Below are 12,299 nucleotides of genomic sequence, written 5' to 3' on the forward strand. Positions count from 1 at the left end.
TGGATGTGAAGTAGTGTAACAAGGTATCTATAAGCCAGGCTTGAAGAATAGTTTCAGTAAAAAAAAATAATTTAAAAAATCCCTCATTCTGTATGTATCAGCATAAGTAGAAAAGGACATTTCAATGTATGTACCACCATTTACACATAATAATGTTCTTACATATATTAAACATAAATTAATAACAGCACCAGGGACCAAGTTTTTAAGAGAGAAAGTAGTGAATTAAAATGCTACGAAAATAAGGGCATGCGCCGACCGAGGCTCGAACCTGTGACACTGGATTCGACACCACCGCCTAGCGATAACGCACCAAGCCAAACTAGCCTCTAGACCATCGGAATGTCCATAAAAACATTCTTCTGATCCAGAGTCATTTCGCCCGTATGCAAATTACCACCCCAGTGGTCAAAGGTCACAAGCTCCAGCTAGCCCCTCCCCCACCCTCGCAGCATCTGTTCACTAACAACTTCGATAGAGCCGACACAGACAGCCGTTAGGCATGTATTAGACAAACGATGGCTCTATCTAATTGTTTATCTCTCACAAAGACAAGTGGACAACATAAACACATTACATATAGAAGCTTCAGTGGGTACTAGCAATAATGCTGTAAATGTAAACATAGACACTCAATTTAGCATCAACTTCTAACAAGTAACATACAATGAATGAATTTGATGCATTTAAATTTTTAAATTCTTTCAAAGGCTTATAAAAAGTTTGTTTTGTAAAATGTTTTCCATGTTTCAAATATTCCTTAAGAGGTGAAGATAATTTACTTCCTAGTCCAAAGCAGGACGACGGGGGATGGAGAGGGCAGGGTTTGAACCGAGGACCATGGATAAGTCAGAACAACAGTCAACATGACCATGGGACTCGCATAATGAAACCCACTACCCACTACCTCATAGCTGCTATATGATTTAAACAGTATAACATTTTAAGCTTTTTTTTGGAGGTGATCATTATTAAGTTAGCTATTTGATATGTATGCAGATTTGTCTATTTTCTTGTTATGTTTCATCTCACTTTAAAGACTTAAAGAAAAAAAAAGGTGAGATATGTTTACCTGCAGCTTGGGTTACAATGTTACCAGTGGATGACTGTACGCTGGGTAGCGATGACTGCATGCTGGACTGAGTAGTTGCAAGTGTAGATCTGCTAATGGCTGTGGACAGTGAGCTAGATGCGACTGATGTAGCCAATGTCACAGAGCTAGATGCGACTGATGTAACCAATGTCACAGAACTGGATGTTGTAGATGAGATTGTTAACTCAGGGTGATCTATATCAAAACCTTTAACACAAAAATGGCTGTTGTGTTAGATGCTACATTATATAAACAAAAATACACATTAAGAAATTTCTTTCTATATCATGAGCAAATACTGTAAATCATACAAACAAGAAAATCTTTTTTTTATAGCGAAATTCATCAATTTACACAAATCTAGTAAGAAGCTGAATGCTTTAAACTATTTAACATTGGCATGTAACTAGAAATATCTCATATGACTAATATGTTTAAAGACAGTTTAACAAGGTTCCCATATTTATAAATATATAATATTTTAAGCTCTTAGAAAATTGGACTACTTGCCACCTTCAATGGGGATGTTTACCATGATGAAGCATGCCGAATAAGAAAGGCAGGGGCCATTTCCAAGTTATGGCCTATCTGGACAAGCTAAGATGTTGGTCTGGACACAAATATCCACCTAATTAACACAATTATCAGTCCAACAGTGACATATGCATGTGAGACATGCAAGTCATGTGCGAAAATCAAGAGAAGGCAAAGAGTGACTCGACAAATGGCTAAGATGACAGAGATCAAATCATATAAAAAGCAATCTTATGCTAAGTGGGTACTCCACCAGGAAATGGCTAAGATGACAGAGATCAAATCATATAAAAAGCAATCTTATGCTAAGTGGGCACTCCACCAGGAAATGGCTAAGATGACAGAGATCAAATCATATAAAAAGCAATCTTATGCTAAGTGGGCACTCCACCAGGAAATGGCTAAGATGACAGAGATCAAATCATATAAAAAGCAATCTTATGCTAAGTGGGCACTCCACCAGGAAATGGCTAAGATGACAGAGATCAAATCATATAAAAAGCAATCTTATGCTAAGTGGGCACTCCACCAGGAAATGGCTAAGATGACAGAGATCAAATCATATAAAAAGCAATCTTATGCTAAGTGGGCACTCCACCAGGAAATGGCTAAGATGACAGAGATCAAATCATATAAAAAGCAATCTTATGCTAAGTGGGCACTCCACCAGGAAATGGCTAAGATGACAGAGATCAAATCATATAAAAAGCAATCTTATGCTAAGTGGGCACTTCACCAGGAAATGGCTAAGATGACAGAGATCAAATCATATAAAAAGCAATCTTATGCTAAGTGGGCACTCCACCAGGAAATGGCTAAGATGACAGAGATCAAATCATATAAAAAGCAATCTTATGCTAAGTGGGCACTCCACCAGGAAATGAAGATATGACTAAATTTTTCCTTTGTTTCAAGGGTAGCATTAACATGACTTAAACCTCAGTCAAAGCAAGACTAACATGACTTAAACATCAGTCAAAGCAAGATTAACATGACTTAAACATCAGTCCAAGCAAGACTAAGATACTTGTCCAAAACACAAACACTGCACCTCAAGTAAGCATTAATGGCCAACCACTAGAAATTGTTGATCAGTTTTGTTACCTTGGCTCCATCATATCCAACAACACGGTTGCAGAAAAGAGTCTGGGACAACATATTGCTGACTAACAGTACTAAAGCCCTAGTCTACCGGACCTCTGTGTTGAGCACCTTGCTGTACGGAAGTGAAACATGGTCAACCTACTCATGGCAGAAAAAAAAGCTGAATGTCTTCCACCTCTGATGCCTAAGGCGGATCTTTAAAATAAGGTGGCAAGATAAGATAACCAATGAAAAAGTGCTACGAAGAGCAGGGTTCCAGGACATACGCTCTGTTATCAGCGGCAGGCGCCTTGGCTGGCTTGGCCACCTTCGTAGAATGCCAGTAGGTCGACTTCCACAAGACATTCTGTAAGGCATTCTAATAGAAGGCAGGAGAGCCGCTGGTCGCCCACTTTTACATTATACATTATGCAAACACAACATGAAGCTCATCAAAATTGACACTAGCAGCTGAGAAGAGGTGGCACTGGATAGATCCACATGGAGAGTGAGCATAAAGGAAGGGTCAGGAATTGCAGATGTCATACACAACAGAAGCAGAAAGAAGGGTGAAAATGCAACGGCGCCTGGTGATTACATATGCCCAACCTGCGATCGCAACTGTGTATCAAGGATTGGCCTCTTTAGTCACACAAGATGTTGCAAAGGGAAAAGATAGTCTCTCGAGACGTAAATGCCACAGAGATTAACATGAAGGCCGATACATAGAAAAACAAAACAGGGACATCCTCCAATAATATGAGGCTGCAATGTTATGGAGAACTTCAGGACAATGAACACCAGTTGGAAAGAGGCTGCAGACATTGATATTCTATGGTGACAGCTTGAAGCTCGATCTTAATCTAGTTAAGTCTAAGCCACCTTGCTGTTTGACTTCACTACATTATTATATTAATATATTTTTAGTGCAAAAACTTTCTTGGCCAAATGAAGTTTAAAGTAAATTGATTATCAAAATGTAGTCAATTTCAAAGTTTAATTGTAGTAAGATAGTCTAAAATTTTAGTCTGATGTTATTCTAGTCAGTGCTTTTTTTTTTTTTTGTACTAAGTGGTGCATTGCCTAACTTTTAACTACTAATAAATTAATAATGAATGTTAAAATACAAAAAAAAGTATTAATATTTTCCCAACATTAAAAAAGGTGCCAGTACGCCATACCTGTGCGTACCGTAACCAAAAAAGCACTGGTTCTAGTATATTAATAAACAGTAGGCCTGTATTAAACATATCAGAACTGAAAGGTATGATTTGAACTCACTTCTAGGTGCTGAACACAAAAACCCTAATTGATCTTGACAATGTCTGTTGGTCCACTTCCCTTGGCTGTTCATTGCAACACACCCTTTGTCAACTTCATCAAACCCTGACCAATCCGGCTGACCAGATGACCATTCAGTAAAGTCCACAGCTGATCCATCATCCCAGTAAAAGCCTCCTGAACAATGGATAAAAATATTCTTTTACAAAGAAATAAACAACAAAACAACTATAGGCCCAATATTACTGGTCGTTGCCTGCTGGAATTGCACTGATTGTAGACAACTAAACCTATGTAGGTGTTATAGATCTTAACTAATAAAACTTCCAATAACTTGAATAACTTCCTTGTGAACAATACTAAGTTAATACTTTATTAATAATACAGATAAAACCAACTAAATATGAAATCAAATAAATGTAGAAGATTTTGGTAAAATTATTTCTTGACAAAATCTTCAATAACACAACTGTTTAGGCTCATGTTCTGGAGTCGTCTCCCCTAACTAACACCAAAGGACAACAATGCCACCTATGTTGCATCATTCACAACCAATGGATAACCTCCTCCCACAGTCACCTTATGAACTCACACGGACACTCCATAACACTCATGAAGAGAGTTTTAGCTGACTTGTTATTGAAATATGGAATTTACCAAAAAAATACCAAGCAAATATAACTGTTTAAGAAGATTTTTTTGGTGTGACTTTTAATGTCTTCAGAAACATAAATTAAAAAAGAACAAAGACTATAACTACCTCAAATTAGACATTAGAAAGAAGTTAAAGAAAAAGAAACCTTTAAGACTTTGGCGTAATCCTATCCAAATGTCCAGTGTGCCAGATATATTCAAGGTGTTACTGTCTACATGAACAGAAGCTAGAGTGGCTTGTCTGTTTCTACATTCTTTCAAAGCAGTGTCATAGCTCACACTTTGATTGGTCATCAGCAAGTAACAGATAGTGCCAACTAAAGTAAACTCATGGCTGGCACAGTACCCACTAAGCTTGGATGGTGTAAACTGAGCAGGTTCTGCGAAAGTCAAAAATAAAGGAGTAAATTAAAATATTGATTACTGTTCTCATTAAATGAGAATAAGAAAAAAAATAATGGCTTTAATATGAAAAGCATTTCTTGATTTTATATTTGAAACCCATATAAACATAACCTACATCAAGTGTGTAGGACAAGAAATATTTTGAATTAGCTTTTTTTGAAACTAATTAAAAGTCACTACATAGGAAAATGCAGTAATTTAAAAGACTTTTATGTTATCTTAAAAAAATGTTGGTATTAAGTAAAGTAAATATTACAATACTTATTTTTATAATCAGAAAGTTTTTAATGATTTGCTATGTGAGGACTTTTCAGACGGTAAAAAAATAAAAAAACAATTGTTTTCTTCCTAATAACAAAAAACAAAATGATAACCCACAATATTATCTAAGACAATATTTCAATGATGTATAGGGGCAATAAATCAATATTAAAACTAACTTTATTGAAATATAGACTAGTATGACAAAATTGTTTAGTCTTTAATAAATAAAAAAAAATATTTAAAAGCTTTCAAAGCCAACTAAAAAAAAATATATAGTATTTTAAAGCTATCAATGTTTATAAAGAAATATTAGGATCCTTAAAGAATTGGATGATTGCCCTATCAGGGGAATACTTCTATTCGTTTTAAATTGCCTGGTGTGGTTGTAGAGTCCTGCCTGCCAAAATAAATAAAGTTTACTTTTTAAAAAAGGGGTTGGCATTTTGAGTTTTTACCCTTACTTGTAACTATGATATATCTAACATCTCACCATAATCCAGTCTACAAACAAAGGCCCTAGTGCCGGAGCAGTATCCATTGTTGAAATATCCATTCTTCGTCATGTACACACAGCCCCATCCAGATTCATCCAGTGGCTGATGTTGGCCCCATTGAGTGTAAGTCACTGGATATCCACTGTCCCAAACATACGTGCCTGGGGTCTAGAAAAGACAAGAGAAACAACCTAAAAAGCAAAACTTAATAATTAGAACAAGCCTTTATGTCTGTACATTTTATCTAATAGAATAATTTTAAAATATTTCAACATAAAATAATTTGCCCGCCTATTTAAAAAAGGAGAATAATCTGACCCAATAGACTACAGACCAGTATCACATACCAGCATCACATGTAAAATCCTAGAACACATAATATGTAGCAACATCATAAACCACTTAGACAAACATAATGTCTTACTCCATACCAACATGGCTTTAGGAAATATAGATCATGTGAAGCACAACTAATAGGACTAATTGATGATTTTCCCAAAGGTTTAGATAATAGTGAGCAAATAGATTTTTCCAAGGCTTTTGACAAAGTTCACCACCATAGTTAGCTTAAAAAATTAAAATATTTTGGCATTGATGGTCCATTGCATCAGCGGATTAAGGATTTTCTGATAGGGAGAGAACAAACTATAATAATAAATGGCTCTAAATGAATACCAATAACAGTAAACTTAGGTGTACCCCAAGGAAAAGTCTTAGGTCCACTACTTTTAATTTACATAAATGATTTACCAAATAAGTCAGATTATTTGCAGACGATGGCATAATAATGAACAATAAAAACAACACAAGATACAGAAATTTTACAAAGAGAATTAGATGAATTACAGAAATGGGAATCAAATTATACAATGTCTTTCCACCCAGAAAAAATGTCAGTTATTAAGAGTAACAAAAAAACTAAAACAAATTAATTCCACTTATCTTATTCATGGTAAACCAGCAACATAGACTAAAAACGAAAAATACCTAGGCATTATAATAATGAAAAACTGTCATGGAATCCCCATATTGATGGAACTCTCAAAAAATCAAAGCATTAGGGTTTATTAAATGAAATTTCTATAATTCAAATAAGAACATAAAACTAAAAAGTTATTTAACCTAATAGAATATGCATCCTCTGTTTGGGACCCCTCAACTCAAGAAAATATTAAGAAACTGGAACAGACACAAAATAGAGCAGTGAGATTCATAACTAAAGAATATTCACATTTGACTAGAGTAACACACCTTTAGTAAAATCACTAAATTTAGAAATCCTTTAGTAAAGTAGCAATTATACGTAGAACACTGAACCATAGTTAAATACAAAAACAAAATCTAATAAAATACTCAGAAAGACACTAAAGGCACTTCCCTCATTCCATATGCTAGGACAAAATTGTACAAATGCCCCTTTTTCCCAAGTGCTATTAGAGCATGGAATGGGTTGCCTGAGGCAGCCAGGAAAACCAGTGACTTGGCAGAATTTAAGTCATTGGTTAACATGTATGACTAGATGCATGACGCGTAAGACGTAATCATCTTCTTTTTTGAAGTAACGTCTATATTATATAAGATGAAAAGATAAATAGCACTAATTATAAAAAGGCTATTTAAATATGTTTTTCAATCTAATAGGTATCTGGAACATGACAACGTTAAAGTTATTCATTTAAGTGTAAAATATAAAAATTAAAAAACCTGGATGTCATTTAAGCCTATCCAAACACCAAAGTCAAAATCTCTAATCAGGAGCAGTAACTCAGCAGCATCAAAAGCATTCAGAACAGAGACCAAGTTAGCTCCCATGTCTTTGCAGCCTTGTTGAGCTTGTTGCCAGGTTGCACTCTGATTGACCAACTTGAAACAAGATGTGCCAAATACCTGGAACCCTTGTGTGGTATCACATTTGGCAGATGGGGGGACAAACACAGGTGGTATTGTTGGATCTACAGGAATAGTTGTTATAGTGAACAATAAAGTGAAATAAATTTTAAAAGTAGAACTATTTATTTAGTGTAACTTCTTAAAAGCCAATTAACAGCCCAATACCTGTCCAACCCTGGCACACATAAGCCATCACCTGACCACAAACCTCATCACCCCATTTGCCAGCTGAAGTGTTGGAGCCATCAATGAATACACAGCCTTCCTAAAAAATTCAAAATTTATACATAAGGTGTATGTCTTGATAAGATGTGTAGATGAGATGTGTGTAGATAAATAAATAAATTATAGCTTTTATATAGCGCTACTTCCATGATTATAGCATGCTCAGAGCGCTTTTTGTCCAATCTTGTTTGTGGGCCACAGAGCACTACGGTCCAATCTTGTTTGTGGGCCAGTGGGTGGACGGGGTATCTGGGACTCAGTAAATACAACTCTGCTCGAGTCGGGTGTCGAACCTCAAGCATCCTTCATAGGTAGCCAAGCCAAGTTCAAGCTCACTTAGCCTCTCAACTACATGTCTGTCTATACAAGATAAGATGTGTGCAGATAAGATAAGATGTGTGTAGATAAGATAAGATGTGTGTAGATACGATGTGTTTATATAAGATAAAAGGTGTGTAGGTAAGGGCTGAGTGCCACTTGGCTACCCATCAACGGGCTCATATCAGAATCTCAGTGTGAGCAGATTATGTCTATTTAGTGGCTATAAGTCATCACAGAAATAATATATATATAATTCATTGTTGTGACAGCACAAAATCAGAGGAAAAAGTCAATAGGCAAGAGAAATTAAATGACAAATATAATTAGACCAGAAATATTTCCTGGATAAGGGAGGTTGACTGCAAAGTTTTGTTTGTAAAGTAAATGTAAATTCTTTTTTGAAAGACATCCCAGTAGCAGATGTGGCACTCAAGAACAGACTCCTGTTATAACTTTGTCACTATAATAACCTTTGTTGCCAGACAACATTAGAATATTGATGGTGATATGGTAAGCTTTTGAAAGTTGCAGACTTCATGTTAGCCAGTATGATTGGTTTACAAAAGGCTTAAGTTGAAAAGACCTATAGACTACTAAGTTTAATTTTTTTAAATGTATATTTCAAAAATTGTTTTTTTTTCATATTTCTTTACTTGTATTTAATATTATTTTTTTTATAAATAATTGTTTTAATCTAAGAATTTTAACATGTAAGCAGGTAAAATAAGAAATAAATATACGCAATATTTGGTGAGCAAAATCAATTCTTAACTTAACTTACATCTGTGACTGCCATATTTGGTTCTCCAGTGTTCCAGTTTTCAAAATGAAGATCTTCATTATCTGACCAGTACAGCTGACCTCCAATGCGTCGCTTCAAGCCAATCCAGGCAGGTTGTTTTTTGTCCACTAATAAAGTGGTTATAAAGGCTGGAATACAACAACAAATTTTAAAAGCAATGATTTATTTATTTCTTCTACCTAATGAAAAAATACAAAGTGACATCCTTAAGTCTTGCTTGCTTGCAGTCTACAGACATAGAAAATGTAAAAAGGGTGGATAACTGGCTGAAACCTTTTGGCTACATATTAGGGGGAGATTAAGTTTAAAACCTGACTCTGGGTGAGCTGTGCTTACTGAGAGCCTAAAGAGCGCACGGAAACCTCATCCCGTCCCACACATGTTCAAAGAGGGATTGGATCAAGCCCAGTAAGCATGAGATAAAAAGGGATTGGATCAAGCCCAGTAAGCATGAGATAAAAAGGGATTGGATCAAGCCCAGTAAGCATGAAATAAAAGGGATTGGATCAAGCCCAGTTAGCATGAAATAAAAGGGATTGGATCAAGCCCATTAAGCATGAGATAAAAGGGATTGGATCAAGCCCATTAAGCATGAAATAAAAGGGATTGGATCAAGCCCAGTAAGCATGAGACAAAAGGGATTGGATCAAGCCCAGTAAGCATGAAATAAAAGGGATTGGATCAAGCCCATTAAGCATGAGATAAAAGGGATTGGATCAAGCCCAGTAAGCATGAAATAAAAGGGATTGGATCAAGCCCAGTAAGCATGAGATAAAAGGGATTGGATCAAGCCCAGTAAGCATGAAATAAAAGGGATTGGATCAAGCCCATTAAGCATGAGATAAAAGGGATTGGATCAAGCCCAGTAAGCATGAGATAAAGGGATTGGATCAAGCCCATTAAGCATGAAATAAAAGGGATTGGATCAAGCCCAGTGAGCATGAGATAAAAGGGATTGGATCAAGCCCATTAAGCATGAAATAAAAGGGATTGGATCAAGCCCAGTGAGCATGAGATAAGCTAGGCAAAAGCAAGCATAAAATGAGAATAGAATTGAAAGATCTGCAAAAAATAAAAAATTCTTGACAATAATCAATAAAATCACAAGTCACACTTCAGAAAAAAATGGGTATTCTTATATCATTGATGATTTTTGTGAACACTCTGCTAGTAAGAAAAGATGTTGGTTTTATGATTCACTAGTCAGAAGATATCAAGAGAGTGATAGCTATCTATAACTAAGTAAAACAACGAAAATTTTTTGTACTTTAGAGAAAACAATCCCTAAACCAAATCATCCAGGTCTAAAAAAAAAAGACTTATTTTGATTTTCATAATAAAGTGAATGTAAGCTGGGTTGAGGTGTAGATAAAGTCTAAGTGCATTGTACTGTACAATTCAGGCAAGTAAGAAGATGATCAGCAGTAATTGTACCATACAGCTGGGTAAGACATAAATATGTTTGGATTCATAAACATTTATTTAGTGCATGTAATCTTGAGAGTTTTGTTTTTCAGCATACTGAAACTAGTTTCCAATATTGACACAAAAAACTTAAGCAACGTAATTGTTCAAAAACTAAACAAACATAATTTGCAACATACCATTCTCTAGATCTGATGAGATACTGGCTAAGTCTACAGTGTAGTTATTGCTGGCAGAAACTTTCATATTTCTACAGGAAGTATATGCATCTTTCCAAGGCAGCTTGTTGTCAGCTCTGTCAAGGCCCATAACTCTATACCAAGGTTTAAAAAAAAAGGTGTTTGAATACAGAAACAAAAAATTGTGCTTTTATTTATGTTTCAAATTTTAGATACCACATTGCTTTTTTATTTTTTCATGTGCTCTGAATATGACTTGAACCCTTTTATTTCAAAGTAAGTCTCAATTTAGAGATGGGATTATCTAATTTAAATAAAAAATGCCCAAAAACAAGATTGTTGTGTTATATATATTGTCCAGTGCAATGTTACAGGAGGGTCAATTGCAATGAACCAATCTCTTAAAATCATGGTCTTCTGGTAAAACCAAACTTGAATATGTGTACTCTTCTGTTGTGTAAATGTCTGACAATATAGCTTGTATTCTAAGACATCCACCTGAGATTAATTCTAAGTTTCCTGAACTTTAAAAAAAAAAATGTATTTCCAGGGAATCTTTCACTTCTTACCATCATACCCATCAGTCTAATTGTTTTCTAGGAATTTCTTTACATATTACTGCATTTGTAAGACCTACACATGAACTATACACCTCAGAAATCCAAATATATAAAAACAAATGATAATTTTGAAGAAAATAAAATCTGATCCATTTTTTGTTTACCTGAAACACTTTTGGCCAAATTTGACAAATTCATGTGGACAGTTTCCATCTGGTCTTATAGGGGGGACATTTTGGCTAGAGTTACCTCCTGATGCTAATTGTTTGCAAATAAATCCTTGATGTTTAGCACAGTTCTGGTCATTCCATTTTCCTGTTGGTGTGAAAAATAAGTAAATCAGTGAATCTGTAATTTTTAAATAATAGCTAACATTAGAAATAACATTCTAACATTATATCACTAATATTCAACATTGGTACCTATAAGTATTTTTTTATTAAATGTTTGAAAAATAAATATTAAAACATATTTTATGAACCATTACAAATTAAACCATGTAATTTTTTCCAAGCATATTTGAATAAATAATAATGAAATCAAAACATTGTAAATGTAGAAGTTGCGGTGGCTGAGTGGTAAAGTGTTTGGCTTCCAAACCTGGAGGTCGAGAGTTCGAATTTGGTGAGGACTTGGATTTTTAATTTTGGGATTGTTAGAGCACCTATGAGTCCAGCCAGCTCTAGTGGGTACATGACATTAGTTGGGGAAAGTAAAGGTAACTGGTAGGTCATTGTGCTGGCCACATAATTTAACACACTTGTTCTGTGGGTCACCGAAACAGATGACCTTTACATCATCTGCCCATAGATCGCAAGGTCTGAAAAGGGTAACTTCACTTTACTTTAAGTCAAAACAGACTACTTTTTACAATTCAATTTCAACTGTTACCACAATGTAGAAATTCTAATGCTTTTATTTAACATAACTTCCATTTCTTTCTGATTTAAAAACTTACCATTTCTCACCAAAAGCTCAGCACAAGCTTCAAAGCCACCTTCATCGTTTGGTTCATTCACATTCCAATTCAGACCCCATTTGCCAAGTGGGCTACCATCAGACCAACTAAAGAAAGGAAAGTGTTTTGTT

The 12,299-nt window shown here is 35.1% G+C and overlaps 1 protein-coding gene across 2 annotated transcripts in view; it reads right to left on the bottom strand.

The window, feature by feature from the left end:
* Window positions 1-12,299, bottom strand: part of LOC106063138 (uncharacterized) — a 68,159-nt gene that overhangs the window by 2,258 nt on the left and 53,602 nt on the right. For both annotated transcript variants that reach the window (XM_056037515.1, XM_056037514.1), the window contains exons 43-52: window positions 12,169-12,275; window positions 11,375-11,525; window positions 10,651-10,784; window positions 9,026-9,174; window positions 7,864-7,963; window positions 7,513-7,760; window positions 5,805-5,976; window positions 4,792-5,025; window positions 3,992-4,168; window positions 1,073-1,300 (exon numbers count right to left, since the gene is read on the bottom strand). In XM_056037515.1, coding sequence (XP_055893490.1) covers window positions 1,073-1,300; window positions 3,992-4,168; window positions 4,792-5,025; window positions 5,805-5,976; window positions 7,513-7,760; window positions 7,864-7,963; window positions 9,026-9,174; window positions 10,651-10,784; window positions 11,375-11,525; window positions 12,169-12,275 — 1,700 coding nt within the window. The remainder of the gene's footprint in view (window positions 1-1,072; window positions 1,301-3,991; window positions 4,169-4,791; window positions 5,026-5,804; window positions 5,977-7,512; window positions 7,761-7,863; window positions 7,964-9,025; window positions 9,175-10,650; window positions 10,785-11,374; window positions 11,526-12,168; window positions 12,276-12,299) is intronic.

The sequence above is a fragment of the Biomphalaria glabrata genome, chromosome 8 (genome assembly GCF_947242115.1).
Source record: "Biomphalaria glabrata chromosome 8, xgBioGlab47.1, whole genome shotgun sequence".
NCBI lineage: Eukaryota > Metazoa > Mollusca > Gastropoda > Planorbidae > Biomphalaria > Biomphalaria glabrata.